Source organism: Capra hircus, chromosome 11 (assembly GCF_001704415.2).
Source record: "Capra hircus breed San Clemente chromosome 11, ASM170441v1, whole genome shotgun sequence".
In the NCBI taxonomy this organism is placed as follows: Eukaryota; Metazoa; Chordata; class Mammalia; order Artiodactyla; family Bovidae; genus Capra; species Capra hircus.
In genome coordinates this window covers 14078312-14101709 of record NC_030818.1, presented here as the reverse complement: position 1 = coordinate 14101709, position 23398 = coordinate 14078312, and the positions used below count along the sequence as shown (strand labels likewise).

General features: G+C 46.7%; 1 protein-coding gene across 3 annotated transcripts in view; it reads left to right on the top strand.

Moving 5' to 3' along the window:
* The window catches only part of XDH (xanthine dehydrogenase), a 68297-nt gene continuing 48900 nt past the window's right edge, over positions 4002-23398 (top strand). For 2 of the 3 annotated variants that reach the window (XM_013967404.2, XM_005686386.3), the window contains exons 1-6: positions 4002-4348; positions 9555-9612; positions 12484-12580; positions 14186-14294; positions 17337-17463; positions 18409-18470. In XM_013967404.2, coding sequence (XP_013822858.2) covers positions 4307-4348; positions 9555-9612; positions 12484-12580; positions 14186-14294; positions 17337-17463; positions 18409-18470 — 495 coding nt within the window. In that variant the 5' untranslated portion in view covers positions 4002-4306. 3 annotated transcript variants of the gene reach the window in all.

The window sequence follows — 23398 nt, the reverse complement described above, 5'->3', positions numbered from 1 at the left end:
TATGTTGTGTATAGATAAAGTCCATGCTACTGCTGCAAAAATTAACTTCTCCTTGTCAGACTTTTGCCATCCTGATATCCTTGTAACATGGCAAGAGTCTGCTCCTAGATCAGAGGAATTAAGATGAGTCAGGAATAGCTGTAAATTAAATAGTTGGGCCTTGGGAAACTCAAGTTGATTGCTTGGCTCTTCCTGGATTCCTGGCAAACTCCACTTTCCTTTTGATGGGTTAGAGCTTTCCCTTACAGCAAGGCTGATGCCCTCACAATGACAAAGGAACTACTGGAAAACAAGTGCGTCTTCTACTTGGGGTATATCTTCCACAGTCTCCCTGGGCAAATTATATGAGTCTTAACAAAAACCTTGCAAACTTCTTGAGATGATCACTGACATTATCAACTTCCATCATCAGGCAAGAGTAATAAAACTAAAGGAAAAATTGGGTTTAAGCAAAACAAGAATTCGTTATACGGGTTGAATGAACTGATAAATATAATAATAATTTTAGTGATTTTTTGGATCTGAAATATTACTGGCTTTTTATCTTTCTTTTTCAGATATAAGAAAACATTTCCCCTAAGCTAATTATGAAACTGAAAGTTGCTCAGTCGTGTCCGACTCTTTGTGACCCCATCAATCACAGCACACCAGGCCTCCCTGTTCATCACCGTCTCCTGGAGTTCACTCAGATTCATGTCCATCGAGTCAGTGATGCCATCCAGCCATCTCATCCTCTGTCAGCCCCTTCTCCTCCTGCCCCCAATCCCTCCCAGCATCAGAGTCTTTTCCAATGAGTCAACTCTTCGCATGAGGTGGCCAAAGTACTGGAGCTTCAGCTTTAGCATCATTCCTTCCAAAGAAATCCCAGGGCTGATCTCCTTCAGAATGGATTGGTTGAATCTCCTTGCAGTCCAAGGGACTCTCAAGAGTTTTCTCCAACACCACAGTTCAAAAGCATCAATTCTTTGGCGCTCAGCCTTCTTCACAGTCCAACTCTCACATCCATTCATGACCACTGGAAAAACCATAGCCTTGACTAGACGGACCTTAGTCGGCAAAGTAATGTTTCTGCTCTTCAATATGCTATCTAGTTTGGTCATAAGGGTGGTGTCCTCTGCATATCTGAGGTTATTGGTATTTCTCCCGGCAATCTTGATTCCAGCTTGTGTTTCTTCCAGTCCAGCGTTTCTCATGATGTACTTTGCATAGAAGTTAAATAAGCAGGAGGTACAGTGTTGACATACTCCTTTTCCTATTTGGAACCAGTCTGTTGTTCCATGTCCAGTTCTAGCTGTTGCTTCCTGACCTGCATACAGCTTTCTCAAGAGGCAGGTCAGGTGGTCTGGTATTCCCATCTCTCTCAGAATTTTCCTCAGTTTATTGTGATCCACACAGTCATACAATCCATGAAATTCTCCAGGACAGAATACTGGAGTGGGTAGCAGATGACACCATCCTTATGGCAGAAAGTGAAGAGGAACTCAAAAGCCTCTTGATGAAAGTGGAAGAGGAGAGTGAAAAAGTTGGCTTAAAGCTCAACTTTCAGAAAACAAAGATCATGGCATCTGGTCCCATCACTTCATAGGAAATAGATGGGGAAACAGTGGAAACAGTGTCAGACTTTATTTTGGGGGGCTCCAAAATCGCTGCAGATGGTGACTGCAGCCATGAAATTAAAAGACGCTTACTCCTTGGAAGAAAAGTTATGACCAAACTAGATAGCATATTCAAAAGCAGAGATATTGTTTTGCCAACAAAGGTCTGTCTAGTCAAGGCTGTGGTTTTTCCTGTGGTCATGTATGGATGTGAGAGTTGGACTGTAAAGAAAGCTGAGTGCTGAAGAATTGATGCTTTTGAACCGTGGTGTTGGAGAAAACTCTTGAGAGTCCCTTGGACTGCAAGGAGATCCAACCAGTCCTTTCTAAAGGAGATCAGCCCTGGGTGTTCTTTGGAAGGAATGATGCTGAAGCTGAAACTCCAGTACTTTGGCCACCTCATGTGAAGAGCTGACTCATTGGAAAAGACTCTGATGCTGGGAGGGATTGGGGGCAGGAGGCGAAGGGGACGACCAAGGATGAAATGGCTGGATGGCATCACTGACTCGATGGACGTGAGTTTGAGTGAACTCCAGGACTTGGTGATGGACAGGGAGGCCTGGCGTGCTGCGATTCATGGGGTAGCAAAGAGTCAGACACGACTGAGTGACTGAACTGAACTGAACTGAACTTTCCTCTAAACAATAAAAAGAGAGGAAGTCCTAGTGTGCGTAGGGAGCAACCACTCTGGCATCAAGGGACAAATATTCTGGTCATCACTGCTTTCTTTTCAAAGATTTTGCTTGATCAGAAAAGGGAAATGATGGTGGAAATATTCACATATTGAGGCATGAGGAAGTGATTCTGGCTTATCCGCGAATTCACTTAAACTTTATCCTAACTAGGACAGCCTGTTTTGTGACCTATTAAACATATGTTGTATATCTCCTTTAACAATAAAGAAAACCTTGGTCTGCATTGACCAGAGTGAAAGTATCCATTTTAAAGATGTATGCCTCCCTTCCTAGGACAGCAGTCCTGGTGCTCCTTGGGTGATAAACCTCCTTTCCTGGCACCAGGGCTTTCCTGACTCCCTATGTATGTGCTGATTGAAACTATGAAGAAATATACTCTTGTAATGGTAGGTGTTTTTAATTTTTTCTGACAAGATATAACTTTCCCAAACCATGCTTTTCTGGAACAGTTTTTCAGAACTATTGGAGAGACTGCCTCTTGAACTGTAGCCCTCAGTTTGGCTCAGATAAAACTCTCTTTTATTATTATTATTGTTATTGTTGTCATTATTATTATGGATTGATTATTGATGATTTCTGTCACCAAGACATATCCCCAAGCATTGCCAAAAGGCTCTTGGGATGGGCATCATCTCTTCCCGGGTAAGAACTACTGTTTTATGTTGACCAATCATCCTCGTTTGCCCTGGACTGAGATATGTTAAGGCTTTACTGCTAAAATCAAGATATCTGGAGGCAAACTGGGATGATCAGCCACCCGACAAGTGGAATTTCATCTCCTGCTTAAGTGGAGGCTGTTGTGAGAGGGGCGTTGGTTGATCTCATGGTGGTTGTCCTGCCAGTCTTTGATTTCTGTGAGGTATTTCTGTACCAGGCACATCTGCTTTTCTCCCTCCTTGTATGCTTCAAGGGGTAGAGGGAAAGTGACCTACCTCAGAGAGGCTAGCTGAGCAGAAGACGAGAGAAAATGCTGGTGTGTATGTGCGTGTGTCAGAGAGACAGAGAGCTGGGAGGGGCATTGGGGTGCTGGACTTTAGAACCCATTGGTGGTGTCAGGTAGGTGATATGCATGTGTGTTTATACCAGGAGTTAATGGAGACTGGATGGGGAAGGTTTTCAGCTCTGTATTAATTTGGCCTATGACTATGAGATAGGCACATTTTATTTGATGCAGTATTTTAAAATATGTTTATGAGTTATTCTGACAGTTTAATCTACGGTGATTCACTGAGAGAAACAAAAGGGAAACCTCAAAAATGGTTTGTTATGAGGATTATTTTTATTGTGCTGTTGAGAATACATTTGCAACAGAAAAAAAAAAATAGTTAGGTTATTTGCCAATTTACGAAGCACTTCCCAAATACATCATCTGCCCCCCAGCCTTTTGCTCTTGATATCATTCATTTGCACATTTACAGATGAAAATCAATGAGTTCTGAAAGTGAGAAGAGACCTGCTGGGGTCAAATGCCAGGTTTGCATCTGAAGCACTGGACTCTGCCTCTGGTGACTCCAGACTCTTCCAGGCTCTGGGAGAACAAGTCCTGCCTGTTAAGTGCTGAGTCTGGGTCTCTGTAACTAAATGGCGAGATGCCAAGTGTGGACTTGGAGGATGTGACTCACCTCTATCGCCATGACTGTGACTGTGACCATGGCCCCTCCCCCTTCTCTGTCTTCAAGTAGGGGGATGAAGCAGGTTCCATGAGGGTGACGCCTAAGACACACGGCCGTCTGGCACCAAGGCTGTATCCACTGTGTCTTCCTCTGTGCTCTTGGACACAAGTGTTGGGGGTGTGATTTGCTGTGTATGGTTGTTTGCATTTTCCTTGATTATGTAAACTGGTGGCTTGTGCCAAGAACTCTCTGTGCCCCAAAGCTCTAAGCTTGGTCCCTCCCATTGGCTGACTTCATTTCTTTTTTGGGGGAGGTGTATTTGTCAAGTTGCAGGGCAGTGATAACTGGCAGTGCCTCTTAGGCGTGAGGTACCTGGAGTTCGGGGACCCCCAACCTATTGACAATGACAGCAGATGAATTGGTTTTCTTTGTGAATGGCAAAAAGGTAAGCAGAAGCTGATTTTTCCTCTGGTTTCCCTGATCCCTGGGAAGAATGTTTGTCCTCTCTATTTTGGGTTCTCATTCATTTGTTCACCTTCTCTCTTTCTCTTTCTTCAAAGCTATTCCTGAATTGGGGGTATCATTGGGGAGAGAAGACCTTCTCAGGTCTAGAACCCAGTCAAGATCCTCATGGGGCAGAGGAGTGATGGGGAGGGAAGAGAGAAGAGGGGTATATGTGAGCACTTCCCTCCCCCACGCTCCCAGCCTGTAGAGATGCTGGCACCAAGCTGAGAAAGGTGGACAGGGTTCTCGGTGAGATTGGAGGTCACCCACTCCACCTCTGTTTCGGTGTTTAATCAAACGTATCCTAAGGCTTTTGTTGCTCTCTTTACTGAGAAAAGGAACAGGAATGTGTTTTCTTGCTTATCTCAGGGTATAACGTGTACACTGCTTTGATTCTGAAATTTCATCCATATCAATGTAACAGCTAACTTGCGTGAGGACATATACTGACATCTTGTGTCAAGTCACAATGCTTGTTTCCTAAAGGGCATGGGTCCCCCCACCCCACTCTTGGTTCAGTTCAGTTCAGTCGCTCAGTCGTGTCCGACTCTTTGCGACCCCATCAATCGCAGCACACCAGGCCTCCCAGTCCATCACCAACTCCCGGAGTTCACTCAGACTCATGTCCATCGAGTCACAAACCTCTTACTTTGATAAAAATTGCCCACTTGGATCAACTTCAGTGGTGTGCATAGGGACCTAGGAAAAGTGGGGATGGAATGGGGCAGAGGAGGGTCTTGTGACATGGGTACCAGTCCTTGCAGCACCAGAAGGGTAACAATTTTTGCAAATTTTAAAGCAGCTGGAGAGAGCTGTAAACACATCACATTGTCTCCGTTGTTGTCCATTTGCCCTCCCTCCACCGGTGCTGAGGTGCTTGCTTCAGCTCCCTGATTGTGAATGAAATGGACAGTAAAAGGGTAGCTGTGGTTGCACATTGTGGATGGCCATGTGGATTTCATGAGTGAGGGCCAAACCCAGGAGTCAGAGCAATTTTGTTTCACAATATTGGCAATTTTAAGTTGAGAAGCTAGGCGGCTTTGGAGGCAGTTTTCAAGAATTAAAATGCAACTAGTGCTTAAATTGTCAGGGTGTGTCTGGGTGACTACCAGGGGAATGCTGTGAGCTGTTGCAACGTAAGGGGCTTCCAAGGTGGTAGGATTCAGTTTCAGTGGTATCAGCAGGTGGCCCTGGGGAAGGAGGTCACTTGTGCTCTTTCGGGTGCAGAGTAGTTTCTCTGTGTTGACTTCCTTTCAGGGTTGGCCTCTGACAGCAAGCTAAGAGGCAGGGCAAAGCTTCCACGGTGGTGGTTGTAAGATTTCTGCAGCCAAGAGTTCCAACAATGCTGTCACACGCAAAGTTACACTGGAGAGATTTAAGAAACGGTTGCTGAATGGGTCTTCTTCACATATTACTTACACAGAGGCATCTTCCGTGGCATTTTTCTAAGTGATTTTTGTAATGGATGAGCAGCTGGATTCAGTGACTTAACTCAAAGTTTTGATGGTTTATGAAGCCATCAATTCATGTGTGACAGTGCAAGGTTCTTTGGGGATGGTCGCTGTGATGCACCAGATCTAGAAAGCAGCATTTCAAGGTCAGTCTGGTTTGTTGAAAATTGTTTCCCTGTGTATTTTATTTTCACCTTAGGAAAGCAATTTTAAATTTTTTAGATGGTATTACTGCATCAAGCTCTACCATCTCTTGAAACTTCGCCTACTTCCAGTTTCTGTGATGAATATTGGCACATTTAATGTTGTAAACATGAACTTTTGAGAATCTACTGGAAAGGTGGTGAGGCAAGGTGAGGAATGATGAGGTGAAAACAGTGCTGTAAAAACTGGACCAACCAAGGAATTCCCAGTCAAATAGAGGCATCTGTTTCTTCCCAATTTTATTCCCAAGATGTTCTAGATCTTTCTTTACCAGACATTGTGCAAGGAGGTTACCAAAGAAGCTGATGGAACTTACTGACTCACTCTTAAATATGCACTTCCTCCTGTTCCTCTTTCAGACCACAGTCTAGGACTCTTGTCTTCACTCGCTGTGATCCTGGAGAGGGTGTAAGATACAAATGATCAAATACCTCCAGAGCCTTCTGTGGTGGTGACAGGCCTTGGTGACTATGGCTTCCACTTCCTCTGATTTGAAGTCAGAGTCAAAGGGAAATAGTTGCCCAGTATTTTGGAATCACTGTAGTGACCATGCTTTTGGCTGGATTCCTTTTTTTTTTTTAATGTATTTTTTAATAGGAAGATAATTGCTTTCCAACATTGTGTTGGTTTCTGCTGTATGACACCATGAATCAGCTATAAGTATACATATATCCCATCCTTCTTGAGCCTCTCTCCCAACCGCCATCCCACCCCTCTAGGTTGTTACAGAGCACTGAGCTGAGGTCCCTGTGCTAACATCTGCTTCCCACCAGCTGTCCACCCCACACACGGTAGAGCATACACGTCAGGTCGCTGTCTCAACCTGTCCCACCCTCTCCTTCCTCCGCTGTGTCCACATGTCCATTCTTTATGTCCGCCTCTCTGCAGTCCGTTCTCTGCGTCTGCCTCTCTGCAGTCGGTTCTCTGCGTCCGCCTCTCTGCAGTCCGTTCTCTTTGTCTGCATCTCTGTTCCTGGCAGTGGGGCGGTTGGGGTTGGGGCCGGCGGCCGGGCGCTAGATTCTTGTTTTTCAAACAGTCCCTCTCTGGTTAGTGAAGATGTTGACCCCTGGAGAAGTCTAGAAAATTCTGCATGGAGAGTACAGCTGAAAGTGTCCAGGAGTGACGCCCACAAGAAGCAGCAGTCAGTGATAAGTTAACACTCAGTCACTTACCCACCTACCCCCGTTGTCAACAACATTTACAAGCTCCTCCCAGGCCTGAGCCTATGGGACACACATGCATGAGAGGAACACAATCTCCAAGATCAGGCGTTTACCATTTGGGAGCTAATGAACGGGTTGGCAGAATAGATTGTGATCGGGTAAATTACCATATTCCAAAATGTATTTCAAAGACAAGTAGCCCCACAAGATGCTCTTCTTAGATATTCTTAGGCCATTTTGTTGGCACATAGTAGGTGCCCAATTAATGTGGGAAGGATGAACGGATGGATATCAAAACCCTGAGAAATCCTCTACTAAAGAAATTTATTTTTCAAACTTTGAACTTTAAAAGTTAAACTTAAAAAAATGTAAAACTTATAAGGAAGTTGCAAGGAGAATACAAAGAAATGCTTGCTAAATGAATGCCAACAAAATGATATATAGGTACATAGGTATATAGATCTATAAGTACATAATTTTATATATTTAAATATGTAATTAATTGGAATGAACATAAAAAGTATAAAATTTTCTTTATGAACCATTGAGGATAAATTTCAGATATCATACTTCTTTCTCCCTTAAACTAAGAATAAGGGTATTTTTACATAACCACAATCTATTTATAAAAATCAGGAAATCTAGTGTTACTATATCATTGTTACCTAATCTATAGACTTTATGCAGCATTACTCCAATTTTCCTAAAAATGTAATTTATGGCTCTCTCTCCACAACCGCAGGACCCAGGATCATGCCTTGCACTTAGTTCTCAAGTCTGTTTCTGTTGTTGTCATTGTTCAGTCACTAACTCATCTCTGACTCTTTGTGACTTTATGGACTGCAGCATGCTAGGCTCCCCTGTTCGCCACTATGTCCCAGAGTTTGCTCAAGTTCATGTCCATTGAGTGGATGATGCCAGCCAACCATTGTCTCATCTTCTGTTGTCCCCTTCTCCTCATGCCCTCAATCTTTCCCAGCATCAGGGTCTTTTCCAATGAGTTGGCACTTTGTATCAGGTGGCCAAAGTATTGGAGCTTCAGCTTCAGCATCAGTCCTGCCAATGACTATTCAGGGTTGGTTTCCTTTAGACTTGACTGGTTTGATCTCCTTGCAGTCCAAGGGACTCTCAAGAGTCTTCTCCAACACCACAGTTCAAAAGCATCAATTCTTTGGCACTCAGCCTCCTTTATGGTCCCACTCTCACATTTGTAAGTGACTACTGGAAAAAACCATAGTTTTGACTGTACGGACCTTTGTTGGCAAAGTGATGTCTCTGCTTTGTAATACTCTGTCTAGGTTTATCATAGCTTTTCTTCCAAGGAGGAAGCGTTGTTTAATTTCAGATACCTTCTCCTCATAATTCAGAAACATGTGGGATCTCTAGTACAGGTTTCTCTAAAGAAACTCTTATCACACGTCTGTGTGTGTGTATGTATGCTAAGTCGCTTCAGTCGTGTCTGACTCTTTGTGACCCTATGAGCTGTAGCAGGCCAGACTCCTCTGTCCATGGGATTCTCCAGGCAAGAATACTGGAGTGGGTTGCCATGCCCTTCTCCAGGGGATCTTCCTGACCCAGGTATTGAACCCGCATCTCTTATGTCTCCTGCATTGGCAGGCGGGTTCTTTACCACTAGTGCCACCTGGGAAGCCCCTTATGACACGTGCTCTCCCCTTAATCACCCCAATCATCCAAACCCTATTGTGCTTGATGATGCAATAGGAGAGATGAAACAGATTTTTACAGATTTCCTTCGATGATTTCCATCAGGACCTGGCACTGTACTTTGTAAGACAAGTTTTTTCTATCTTATTGAACATTCTGTTCATGGGCCTTTGGTTTGAGACTTTTCCTCCATTTCTAACCTGTGTTAGTGTTGTTGATTGTGATAACCCAACTCAAACAATACTCTGCTATAATCACAGGCCGACTGACTGGCAATCTACTGCCTAAGAGTCTACTCTCCAGGAGGCAAAGCCAGAGGTCTGTCCCTGGTGTACACAGATGTTATCCAGCAGCTGGAAATGAAATGACATGCTTATCTTAACGGGGACTTTGCCTTGATCAGCCCAACATGGCAGGTGCCACACCTACGTGCTATCATGGGTCCAGAGCCGAGCATGAATGCAGAATTTCAGAACTGCAGGGTGTCAGCTTACACACAATTTGGCTTGCAGATAATATGTTCATCTTATGGAATGGTCAAGAAAAGTACCTTCATTTTCATGATATGTTTAACGCACCTCCATTATTAACTCTGCAAATTCTTGGGTGAGACAATGGCTAAGTATGTATTTGATACAGTTTTCTTCTGTGTTTGTTTTTATAGGTGGTGGAGAAAAATGCAGATCCAGAAACAACCCTTTTGGCCTACCTGAGAAGAAAGTGTATCCTGACTGTGGAGTGGGGATGAGGGAGAGGGGCCACTGGGGACTCATTCTCTGGGCCCTGGGCCATTTGCTAGTAACTGGTCTGGAGGTCATGGAGTACAGAGAAAAGAGCACTTTGGAGCTCTGCAGTTTAGCCACAACTCTGTCCCTTGGCAGCTGTCTGACCCTGGGAAGTCATTTGAATTCTGTGGGTCTGAAATTCTCAGCTGCCAAGTAGTAATGTTGTCCTTGATATTCTTCAAGGTCTCTTGCATTTAAGACTCCAGTAACGCTGAGATTTAATCCTGGGCCTATAAAACAAACAGCTCCAAAAGGCCCTGTTTAGCCCTGACCAGCTTCATGGCCTTTCCCCTCCCCACCAGGAAGAATGGGTGTTGGGTGGGGGCCTGCCTCAGCAGATCTTTGTTAATGCAGGCGCTTCCCATGAAGGCTTTCAAGCTCTGCGGAGGGAAAAGGAAAGTCAGAGAAGGGAGTATTCTGGGGGAAGAGATGCCTGAGGTGGGAATCGTGTAGAGGCACCATCCACTGTGGGAAAGGCAGATGCTGGGAAGCATGGGCTGGGGACTCCTGGGGCTGGGGTGTTGCTCTACCCGCAGTGTGGGGAGGGCTTCTGTAAGATCCCGCATCCCTTTTGTTCTTTCACAGTAGGAAAGGATTCTGAGACCCTGGAACAAAAACAACAGTAAAGACAACAGTAAAGGGGCTTACATCTAGTGGGCGCTGACCATGTACAGGCAGAGTGCAGGAGATTTGTGTAGGCCGTCTCACCGACTCCACAGCGATCCCTTTGACAGAGGAGGAAGTGAGGCTGGGAGTGTTCAGGCACCCGCCTCCCCCACCTCACATTTTCTGCACACATGCTGGGAGAGCTGGACTGAAGCCCAGTGCCACGGTCTGAACCTCCCACCCACCACTGGACACTTTCCAGGGGTCTCCTGTAAAGTGATGCCCATCCTGACCTCTGTGGCTCCCAGAGGTGGCGATGTCTCATGGCTCTTTCCAGTGATGTATTTTGGAACAAAAGCAAAAAGCTGTCTCAACATCCACAGAAGTGAGTCTGGAATCCATGGCCTTCCCTCTTGTTCTTTCACCTCCTATCAGAGAGTGACTGGCTCTAATGTACTTTGTCCTGGATTTTTAACCTGGAGGGGGCAGGTCTGGAGGTTCACAGCACATGGACCTGATGGTGTTTTTGTAGAGGCTGGGTCACTCCGTAGGATCAGGGAACTGCACAAAACTCCATTTCCAGCCCATCTACCTAGGCAGCCTGGGAAGAGAGGCTCATTCTTAGATTGTTGGCGTCAGTTTTAGTTTTCTAATAAGGTTGTAAAGAGCCAGCAGGCTCAGAAGTTCCTGGTCATACCGTTGGTTGGTTTAAATGCCAAATCACAAATAAAATCCAACCGTGAAAGATGGCTTCATGTAAATATGAAGTCCTTGTGGCTTGTTGCTGCCTGTGTTGAGAGTTTATTTGTCAGAGTTCCAGGCAAGAGAGAAGACTCTAACCTTGACTTCTATCTTGGCTGCCAGAAAGATCCCCAGGCTAACAGAAGACTCTAGACTACTTTGGGCTGCTTCCTTTCATCCTTATGAGCCCCTAGAGTGATCTCAACTGCTGATCTCATAGGTCCAGACTAGTGAAAGGAAAACTCTAGATCTAGAGAGCCCTCTTCAGCTGTACCTTAAAAGAAGCAGCAGCATGGTGAAGGAGGAGGCTCCAAATCCAGAACCAGAGGACTGCGTTTGGGCCTAACACTCAAAGTAACTGAGTGTTACCTTGCGGGGCTCACATTACGTCTTGGGTCTCAGTCTTTCCTCCTTCTTCCTCCCTTCCCTCCCTCCTGCCTTTCTTTCCTGCTTTCTTTCTTTCTCCCTCCATCCTTTCTTTCTTTCTTTCTTTCATTTCACTGTTTCGTATAGCAGTTCCTGCCCTACCCACTAACCAAAGTATGGTGAACATCAAACATGGATATGAATGCTTTCCAAGTAGAAGATGCTGTACCTCATTGTTAGTTATTAACTTTATCTTAAAATTAGGGAAATAACCGGGAGATGAGATACTCAGCTCTCTCCATCTTCAGCAGGAAGCTGAAGGGCTTGGAGGCCTGGGGGCCTGAGGGAGAAGCAGCAGGGGAGCTTGTGTGTCCCATGGGAAAGAGGCCACCATAATTGCTATTCTCCAAGGCAGCCTATTAGCTAGGCACCTTCCAAACTTCAAAAAGTATCAGTCTTAATTTCTCCCAGGATGTAAGAGATGTCTCCAATATTGGCTTTTGACCCCCAAAATATCCTCATTTTAATTTCCTTTCACATATCTTATGGGATGGATATTCAGAAGCCCTTAATGCAGCTCTAATTTTGGTCCCCAGACTTCATCAGTCCAAAAGGTTTGGCAAGGGAATGAGGGAAGCTGAACTCAGCAAGTCCCATACTGGCCTGAGTGGCTTCATTGCATGCCCAGCTGGGGTGATGAGGATTGCCCCACTTGCTCCATTTTTGAGGCACCTGATTCACCTGCCCAGTGAGCCCACCAGTTTGGGGGCCTGTTAAGACCACACCTAGAAGACTGTGATCCCAAGAAGAGCTCCAGGTCCAGAGAGCAGTGGAGCTCCAGTCCCAGGGGATGACACATGGGTGCCAGGGCCTTCCTTCTCTGCAAGTGGAGCTGGCTCCATCCCTGCCTCCTCGGGTTGCAGGGCAGCCTCTCTGAGTGGGAGGCTGTTTGGACCTGCTGCCTCCCGGGCTGAGGGCCCTGAGCCTGTGTGTGGATGGATGGCTCTTCACTTGCAGCTCAGCCCAGGCATTTCCTAGCAGCCCAACAAAGACTTTTTTCTTTGAGTTCATATTCCTTAACCCTTGACCTTCCAGTGGGGCTGAGAGGAACCAAGCTGGGCTGTGGAGAAGGGGGCTGTGGGGCTTGTACAGTGATGCTCTCCAAGTATGATCGTCTCCAAGACAAGATCATGTATCCTTTGCTTGCTGGCTGGTTGCCTTTAGGGACTAGGATGCAGGGGTCGGCTTTTGAGTGACGATGTGTCTGTGTGTATCTGTCTGTATGTGTGTGTCTGTATGTGTGTGTGTGCACACATGTGGGTACAGCCCTGTGTTCCTGAATAGGCTTTTATCATGACCAGGGATATAACAGAATGATGTCTTAGGGAGCATCTTCCTGGCTTTTAAATATGGACAAGATTCTCCACTGCTGATAAAATGAGCTTTCTAAAATTCAGGCTTATTTCACATCCCATGGAATTCTTCAATAGGCCTCCATTGCCCCCGTCTAAGTCCAATTTTTTTGCTCAACATGTGAGGTCTTTCAATTTGCCCCACCTTTCTTCCCCAGTTTTCTTTCTCTCCATGGGTCCAGCATTCCGCTCATGCAGAAACTGTTATGAACTACCGATGCTCCATGTCCACTCATTTCTTGGTCTCTGCACAAGCTGTTTCCCATCTTGAATGTTCTTTTTTCAAGGACTTCTCTACCTGACTAACTCTTATTAACACCTTAGGACTGGGCAAAATATCACCTCTTCCAGGAAGGCTTCCTTGACCTGCTAAGATTGGGTTAGGAGCCCTTTGTGCTGGTTCTTTGGTGCCATGTGCACAGCCCTCCTGCAACCTTTACCATAAGATACTTAAACTGCATTTTCACACTGGTTTCTGCTTTCCTGAGTTGAAGACAAGCTATTAAAGGACAGAGGTTTTGTCTGATTCACCTTTATTTCCTCAGCCCTCAGCAGTGTGCCTGGTATAAGGTTGGTTTTCCGTAACTGATGTTGGTTGCATGAGTGAGTGAGAGATGAGTAAAAGGATGGAGGAGGGGAAGCTCTAAGGGCTGTTCACCTGGGAATTTTTGCCTCCCTCTCTGCATAGATGAATGGGAGAAATGGAGGTGAGTGAAAGCAGAGAAGCAAAAGTGACAGGAGGTTCTGAAATTGAAGTGTGCGCTAAGGGCTTCCCTAGTAGCTCAGCTGGTAAAGGATCTTCCTGCAATGCAGTTTGATTCCTGGATTGGGAAGATCCCCTGGAAAAGGGATAGGCTACCCACTCTAGTATTCTTAGGCTTCCCTGGTGGCTCAGACAGTAAAGAATCTGCCTGCAATGCAGGAGACTTGGGGTTGATCCCTGGGTTGGGAAGATTCCCTAGAGGAGGGCATGGCAGCCCACTCCAGTATTCTTACCTGGAGACTCCCCATGGACAGAGTAGCCTGGAGGGCTACAGTCCATGGGATCACATGACTGAGCAACTAAGCACATAGAGAAAAAGGAACGCATTAGACTTGGGACCTCCCAGAGGCCTCCAGGATCTACCTGAGTAAGAGGCAGCTGAAAGTGCCCCTGGCTTCCATGCTCCAGCCCAGAGGCCTAGGGTGCACCAGCGTGACCCCACAGGACACTGGAGGGGCTTGGGCCCTGGCCTGGGTGGAGAGATGAGGATACTTGTGGAAAAGAGAACATTATGTGGAGTGAGGAGAAGTGACACAAGCATCACGAATCTCCCAGACCCTGCACTCGGGTCTGCTCTGAGAGCCTAAACGGTCGATGGGATGACCTTAATCTGGGGTTCCAGCCACTTTTCTGCCAATGCCTGCCTGGCTCCCATCTGCTCCTTGCACCATGTGGCTGTGACGACTGTGGAAGGAATTGGAAGCACCAAGACGAGGCTGCATCCTGTGCAGGTAACCAGAGGCTCTACCAAGGCTGCTCTGGATTGTTGGGATGAGGATTGCAGCCTGAGCCAAGGAGGCATTCTGGCCGACCACCCCCCTCAATTCCTTGTGGAGGTCAGGGGCTAGCTGTGAGGTGGAAATAGGAGACACCCAAGCCTGAAGCTCCCTCCTGTGTTTCAGTGGCTGGTGACATTGCATGGCCCTGTGGGAATCAAGAGATCAACTTGATCTGGTGGCTGGAGGTCTAGCTGTACCAGAGCTGGGGGGAGGAGGGGCAGAGGACCTTCCTCTCCGTGCCCAAGTGTGCTTAGGAAGCCCCTGCCTTCTCGGATTGAAGATTCCAAATGCTGTGTGCCTTTGATCAAAAGCCCACCTACTCCGTGCTCCCTCCCACAGGAATCCCATTGCACCTCTCACCTCCCACCCACAGATCACCCAGACACAAGCTCGTTAAAATGGTGGTTAGCAAGGGCTGGGTCAGAGACACATGGGTGTCTGACCAAGGTTTTCTCCCTGATGGTATCAGGCACCTGATGATGGGTTGAGATTGGGAACTCTTTGGGCAAGAGTAGGCAGTAGTCAGGGTTCTGTGGAGTGAGAAAGGATGTTCGTAGACTAGGTGGAAGAGGGCCCACACGGGAGCAGAGTGCAGTGGAAGGAAAGGCTGCTGTTCCCAGTGCTCATGTTAAACTGAGGCGGGAGGTCTTTGGGAGGGTGTAATCACAGAAGGTGTCTGAGCCAGACCCTTTTCTTAGTATTCCCTGTACCATATCATTCGGATCTTGCCTTCCTTGGGTCCCTAACATGAATCCTGGAGCCAGGGCTGCCAGTTGAGCAAGCTAACTATACCCCCAGATGGAGCATCTTGGACCAGTCATGTGGGGTCAGAGTGGGGTGAGGTGGTATTACATCAGCTGTGTGGCTTCGCTTCCTAGGCAGGAAAGTGGCAGGTTACTAAACCTGTCCAACTTGCAGCAGGTGTGAGAGGGTTAATGAGGGCTTGTAATTTACTTTGAAACAAATAGACAAGAAGGAACTATTTAAACACAGGGATCACATCCCTAGAATCAGGGGAAAGCCCTCCCTTTCCAGTGGTACAGAGCCTTATTTCCGATGCACTTCTTTTGGCTCCAGATAAGCTTCGATTCCACTTTCTCTTGTCTGTTTATGTTTTCCTCCGGGATTCTATGACACCACGTGTCCCTCCTCCCTCCGTGCTGGAACCGTGTGCAGCTCCTCCTCAGCTCAGTCCCTAATCGCTGCAGCGCCCTGGGCTCTGGCCTGGGCCCAGTCCCTTCTCCACCTTCATACTCTCCCAACATGAGTTTAAGGCCATCTCCATATCTTCAGGTTCGATCTGTCCTCAGAGATCAGACTCCGATTTCCAGCTGCCTACTTGAATCACTAGATGGGTGTCTGATCTCAAACTTAACAAAAACTCAATTTCGCCCCAGCTTCGTTCTCCTCTGGTCTTCCTCCATCTGAGTCAATGGCAAAGCATCCACCCAATTGCTCATGACCAAAATCTAGGAGTCCTCTGTGATGTTTGCATTCCCCACACCCAGTCCATCCAGAAGTAACAGCTACTCTGCCTCCAGACTTTACAATGGAATCTTCATTCGTTTCTCTGTCTCCCCTACTACTGTTTGGTCCAAGTCACATTCCTTCCCGCCTAGGCCACGTCAATGTCATGATCCCCTGTGTCTTCTCTTGCCCCCACAGCCATTCTCTATTCAACAGCTAGAGTGAATCTTTAAAAACACAAATTCAATCGTATCAAGTCCTGCTGAAATTCCCCTTTAAAAAGCTTCCCATCATCACACCCAAAATCACAGTCAGGATCCCTAATCCTGGCTGCGAAGAGCTGCAGGCTCTGGCTGCTTCCTGTCCCCTCAGCTGACATCTCTTGTCCCAGGGTTCCACCTGTCCCGGCCTTTCAGCAGATTTTCACACTGTCTGTGGTCAGAGCCCTTTTACTCACTGTTCCTTCTGCCTGGGTAACTCACTTCCTTGTTCCAAATCAAGTTCACCTTAAAGGTCGCTTTATCAGAATGGCTCTTCTGACCACTCCAAATAGCCACTAGTCAGTCACTCTGAGTCATGTCATCTTGTATTAATTCTCTATATAGTACCAACCTCCACCTCGAATTTTCTTCTTTGTTTTTGTCGGTATTTCCCCCATAAGGACGTGAGCTTCGTGAGACCAGGGACTTCATCTCTCTTTTACATGCTCCATCCCCAGGGGATATACTATGCCTGGCACATAATAGATTCTCAGTAAATACTTCTCAAATGAATGACTATCTGTGTTAAGTACTGGTGATACAACATTCTAGCAATTTTACTTGACATACGTTCCAAGAGAGATTCCCAAGAGATTAAAAAATAATGTAGATTAGGAGAATTTCGTTGTAATAAAGATCTGGCAGGTCTGAATGAAAATTCTGTGATGTTCAGTGCTTTTAGTGAATTCTATAGCACACATTATCCAATTCTTAAGTCTCCATCCATTGGACTTCAAGAATTGCCTTCACTTGAGAATACAGAGGTGTTCTAATTTGGAATAAAATGCATTCATTTGGTTGATTTTGGATTGTGGGGTAGTGTAGTTTAGAGAACCTAACACAGTTCTTACTTTCCCCATGTGCAATCTTACACACATCCCTTAAATCTCTTAAATCTCCCTCCTCTGTCTTTAGTGAAGAGAGTGGTTCTAATTGTCGCTGTTCTTAGAGGGGGGTGTCCTATTAATAACTTCCATTGGCTGACTCCCTACTCTGTGCCAGGTATGATGGCCAAGCGTTTTACATGAATGATCTCACTGAATTCTCAGCACAGCTCTGGAGATAAGTGCTAGGGTAGTGCTAAACAAACGGACAAGGTTTAGGAAGACTTGGTAGCCTGGCCGTGGTCGCAGCTGGTGAGTGGGGACACTCAGATTTGACTTTGGGCAGTGCAGACTGTCAACATGGGCTGTCTTCAGTTGAGTCACGTAGGGAGCCTGGCAGGGGTTCTGCCAACACAGGTGTCTATGTCATCTGCCCCTTTTAGGAGAGAATCGCCAAAAGTCACGGCTCTCAGTGTGGCTTCTGCACCCCCGGCATCGTCATGAGCATGTACACGCTGCTTCGGAATCAGCCCGAGCCTACTGTTGAAGAAATCGAGGATGCTTTCCAAGGTATGGGCCTTGTGCAGGGCCCAGGAGGCAAAGTGGCAAGTGGGTTTCTGAGGAGGGCAGGGCAGGGGCAGAGTGGGAGCCAGGAGTGAACTAGGAGTTCCAGACACTTGAGGAAAGGGCTCAGGCTGCCCCATCATGGTAGCTAAGATTTGTTGGGAAATGGCCCTTTCTTACTTTGAAGAACACTTGGTTGGTTTGAAGACCCTCTGGGCTCTCCTGCCTTAGTGTCCATCTTCCTGCGCTGTCTTCCTGACCCAGCTCTGTGCTGGGAAGGGTGACCTTGAGTGCCTGGTGTGGGAGGAGATCATCTGGGAAGCTGCACAGAAGCCAATGACATGGCATCTGCCCTGGCAGCTTCCCCAGAGCAGGGTTCCGTGGGGCAAAGGCCATGTATGAAGAAGGCGGCCCTGGTTCTGAGTCTGGGGCAGGAACTGGCTCCCCACTTTGCCTTCTGTGAATGGGCCCAGGTGGCTGGACCCACTATCTCTTCCTCTGAATTGAATAGAGAAGGCTTGCCATCCGTTCAATTTCTTTCAGTGCATCATTTATTCCAGTCAGTTATATGAAGTCCAGTCATAGGCCAGGCACTAGACAGGGTACAAGGACATAGGAATGGAAGATAGTCCCTCTCCTCAAGGAGTCCATGTTCTGAAGGGGAAGAGAGTTTATAATGTAGTTTGATAAGCTCACTGATAAAGCTTTGACTAGGAGTTACCATGGGAGGACTTAGGGGGGCACTTGATTCAGTCTAAGCATTCTAGGAAGACTTCCTGGAAGAAGTGATAGATGTTTGGAAGTCAAGGGTACAGGTAAAAGGAGGATCATTCCAAGTAAAGAAAATAGAATATATAAAGAGAGCATTTAACTGCGCTGGGAGCAAAGCCACAAACCTCTTAGCTGCCCTGGGGCCAGTGCTGACATTGCAGGTTTTTCCTTGGCCCACAGGAAACTTATGCCGCTGTACAGGCTACAGACCCATCCTCCAGGGCTTCCGGACCTTTGCCAAGGTGAGTGGGGGCTCTGGGACAGCAGTGGCCCGGTTCCTGAAGCAGCAACACTCTGGAATCACAGTTGGGAGCGATGCCAAGGGCCTCTGGGTTACAGGAAACAAAGATAAGATGACCAACTGGCAGGAACTTCTGCTGTAGGTTCCTGGCAAGGACACTGGGCTCTGCCATTCCTATTTGGTGTGTGGGGGAAGTGGTGGCTCTCATCAATAGCCCGGAGACTTTCCTTCCAGGAAAGGCCTGGAGAGCTGGCTCCTGAAAGAGACATGCCACCTAAGAGCAAACTTCCTACAGGGCGTTCGGGCTTGGCATCCTGCCTTGGTGTCTGGCATGCTCAGCCCATGGGGCAGGTGCTGAATGTGACGTTTAGTAACAACCCAGCCTGACTCAGCACTCGCGTCCCTCCTCCCTTGCCATCCAGGCTGCTTTCTGCAGCTGGCACTCTGCTGGGTTTATGAAATAATTAGATCTCCAGATAGTGTGTGAAGCCCTGCAGTATTCATATAACTCAGAGTGAGAAACCACAGCTGGGATGAACAGGCACTGATTACGTAAATGCAGCCCACACACCTGCCATATGGCAAGGAGGACCGAGAGCTGGCTTCCCCTTTCTTTGCTTAATCTCCCCAGATTTTACCTGATTCCCCAAATGGGTCAAGTTGATCCTAACTCCTATCAAACTGTCTCATCTCAATTTGATTCTGGGTTGAGGGGAGAGTCACAGACACCTGTGTCTTTCACTGACCTTAGAGCTCGTACAGTGCAAAAAAAGGAGTATTGCATCCAAATAGTCCAAAAGGGTAGAGGTGGGACCTCTAAGGATGGGAAACAGCACACCCTGGTGAATGCTGTTGATATTGAGGAACCAGGAAGTATGAATTTAAATGAAAGTGATTGAAAGCTTAGATTCAGTCTGCAGACCTGGGTTCAAATCCCATTCCATCACTTAATTGATACATGATACTGGGCAAATTTCCTCATTTCTAAAATGGGGATTCTAATAATACCAACCTTAAAATGCTTGTGGAAAGAACTCCTTGTAAAGCTCTTAGAACAGAGCCTGGCACATCCTACATTTTCAGTAAACGGCAACATAAATTATGATGCTGGTACATTTTTTCCCGTCACCCAATATTTAATCTTCATGTGCTGCTTAGGCTTCCCTGAGAACCATGGATTGTTAATTTTGTCCATGTATTTATTTCATAGGAGGCTTCTCAAAGAAAGATTATCTGACCAGCCCTTCTAGTTTCTCAAAAGAGAAGGACTTTTGGGTGTAGCTGGAAAGTATCCTCCTTCTGAGAGTCAGAGTTTTATCATTGTTGAAATGGTTCCTAAGCCCCTTTTATAGCCATACCTCCCTCAATCCTGCTGCCTGGCAGTGTAGAGCAGAGTCAAGTAGAGCTGGGTGCTTTAAGTAGCTCAAGCGACTGGCACAGAGAGTGTGCTCAGAAGCTCATGCATGTTACTCACTGGAGCCCCCAAGGCCCTCTTCAGAGCCTTTTAACTCTTGTTTTACACACAGTTCTAACAAACTCAGGTATCTAGTTTACATGGCCACGCTGGAAAAGAGTGAGGAAGGTATGCTATAGGAAGGCAGCCTGTTCACAGCAAGAAATGATAACAAAGAAGGAAATGAGGAATCATAAAAATAATGTTGAGCCTAATCATTTTAGCCTGGGCTTCTCAGGTGGCACAGTGGTAAAGAACCTGCCTGCCTTTGCAGGAGATGCAAGAGATGCAGGTTTGATCTCTGGGTTGGGAAGATCCCCTGGAGGAAGAAATGGCAACGTGTTCCAGTATTCTTGTCTGGAAAAGTCCACGGATAGAGGAATCTGACGGGTTACAGTCCATAGGGCTGCAAAGAGTCAGACGTGACTGAGAGACTTAGCATGCACACACCCCGAAAGAGGAAATCTCTCTGGGGGAAAACCCTAATCTTATCCAACCTCAGCAGACCTCGAGGGCAGTGACACATCATCGTATATCACAACAGTTTATGTCATAAAAAACATCAGCGAATTGTTAAGAAGAAAGATCTAAGTAAGAATGTGCTGGTACTTTAATTATTTGTGAAAGATACTTTTGTGAAATATATCCTCCCCCACAAGGATCAGGTGAGCGAGGCTGTTGTCTTACTGTATGCAGGGCCTAGTATTCCCCTACATTACTCCTTCTCCAAGAAGAGAGATGAGATGAGGCCCTCTTCTTTCTGTCCAAACACAGAGGGGAAAGGCAAAGTGTTGTTGCTTAGTCACGAAGTCATGTTCGACTCTTTGTGACTGCATGGACTGCAGCACACCAGGCTTCCCTGTCCTTCACTCTGTCTCCTGGAGTTTGCTCAAACTCATGTCCATTGAGTCACTGATGCCATCCAACCATCTCATCCTCTGTCACTCCCTTCTCCTCTTGCCCTCAATCTTTCCCAGCACATAAGGTCTTTTCCAGTGAGTCGGCTCTTCATGTCAAGTGTCCAAAATACTGGAGCTTCAGCATCAGTCCTTCTAATGAATGTTCAGGGTTGATTTCCTTTAGGATTGACTGGTTTGATCTCTTTGCAGTCCAAGGGACTCTCAAGAGTAGTGGGGAGGTAGAAAATAGACAGCTCTGAGATCCAGTGATAAAGCAGTGACTACAGGAGGGGGCTGCAAGCAGGGTGGTTGAGGCAAGTCTGAGAATGCTTGCAGGTTCCCAGAGGACCTTCAGCCTCCTTAGCCCTCTGAGAACTTCTTTGGGGACACTGATGAGCTGTGACTCATCGTTTAGTAAATGGTGGCATGAACGCTGTCTTCCATGATTCATGTAGAGAAGGGTTCCTCCCAACTACTCCCCTAGGAGCTGGCTGCTCTGGAAATGTGTCTAGGGCTGAGCCTGGGAGTTTTCCCCGCTCTCGTAGAGCTCCGTGATTCTATAGTGTCTTCTGGGGCCCTGAGCTGAGACTTCTGCCTCCTTAGGGCAGATCAGTCAGGTAAACACTCCCTTTCCCACCTTCAGTGCATTGGTTTGGGGATGTAGCAATCTGGACTCTAGTCTGTGCTCTGTCATTGGCACCTTAAGAGGTCTTGAGCAAGTCCTCTATCCATAGGTGCTGGGTCAGCAGACCTGTACATAACCTACCGAACAGGTCCACGATAAGGAATAGAGAGTGTGAACTTTCTGGCAAGAAGTGCCTGATAAGGAGTGGGAGGCTGTCAGGCACATCCCTGGCCCAGCTCTGGTCCTAGACATCTTTGGCAGGAGCCCCACAAAGACTCCAGCCTGGGGGTGCCCAGGACTTGATGGTTTAGAAGTAGAGGCAAGAGTGCTGGGAGAACCAATGGGAATTTCTCTCAGGGAGGCTTCCTCAGGAAGCAGTACTGAAGTGGGAAAGTGAGCGCAAAAAGATGTTTTGATAAAATAGGACCTAGGTTTTATGGCGGAGAAGGCAATGGCACCCCACTCCAGTACTCTTGCCTGGAAAATCCCATGGACGGAGGAGCCTGGTAGGCTGCAGTCCATGGGGTCGCTGAGTTGGACACGGCTGAGTGACTTCACTTTCACTTTTCACTTTCATGCATTGGAGAAGGAAATGGCAACCCACTCCAGCGCTCTTGCCTGGAGAATCCCAGGGACGGCAGAGCCTGGTGGGCTGCCGTCTATGGGTTCCCACAGAGTCAGACACGACTGAAGTGACTTAGCAGCAGTTTTTATGGAGAAATTTTCTTAAAATTTAATTTCTCTGTTACTTCCAGGAGAGATCCTGTTTATATATCCTCAAGTTATTTAATCTATATTTATCAAGCAGAGGCCCTCCCTATGGGCAGAGACAAGTGGGCTGCAGGGGTGGGGGTGCAGTATCTGCTGCCCCTCTAGATGCTGGGGTGAATTTCAAACCCAGGTTTCATTTGACAGGAATAATCTAGGTTCTTTCAGTTCAGTTCAGTCGTTCAGTCGTGCCTGAGTCTTTGCAACCCCATGAATCGCAGCACGCCAGGCCTCCCTGTCCATCACCAACTCCCGGAGTTCACTCAGACTCACGTCCATCAACTCAGTGATGCCATCCAGCCATCTCACCCTCTGTCATCCCCTTCTCCTCCTGCCCCCAATCATCAGAGTCTTTTCCAATGAGTCAACTCTTTGCATGAGGTGTCCCAAGTACTTTTCAGCTTTAACATCCGTCCTTCCAAAGAAATTCCAGGGCTGATCTCCTTCAGAATAGACTGGTTGGATCTCCTTGCAGTCCAAGGGACTCTCAAGAGTCTTCTCCAACACCACAGTTCAAAAGCATCAATTCTTCAGCACTCAGCCTTCTTCACAGTCCAACTTTCACATCCATACATGACTACTGGAAAAACCATAGCCTTAACTAGATGGACCTTAGTCGGCAAAGTAATTTCTCTGCTTTTGAATATGCTATCTAGGTTGGTCATAACTTTTATTCCAAGGAGTAAGCATCTTTTCATTTCATGGCTGCAGTCACCATCTAAAGTGATTTTGGAGCCCATAATAATAAAGTCTGACACTGTTTCCACTGTTTCCCCATCTATTTCCCATGAAGTGATGGGACCAGTTGCCATGATCTTCGTTTTCTGAATGTTGAGCTTTAAGCCAACATTTTCACTCTCCTCTTTCACTTTCATCAAGAGGCTTTTGAGTTCCTCTTCACTTTCTGCCATAAGGGTGGTGTCACCTGCATATCTGAGGTTATTGATATTTCTCCCGGCAATCTTGATTCCAGCTTGTGTTTCTTCCAGCCCAGTGTTTCTCATGATGTACTCTGCACATAAGTTAAATAAGCAGGGTGACGATATACAGCCTTGATGTACTCCTTTTCCTATTTGGAACCAGTCTGTTGTCCCATGTGCAGTTCTAACTGTTGCTTCCTGACCTGCATACAGATTTCTCAAGAGGCAGGTCAGATAGTCTGGTATTCCCATTTCTTGAAGAAT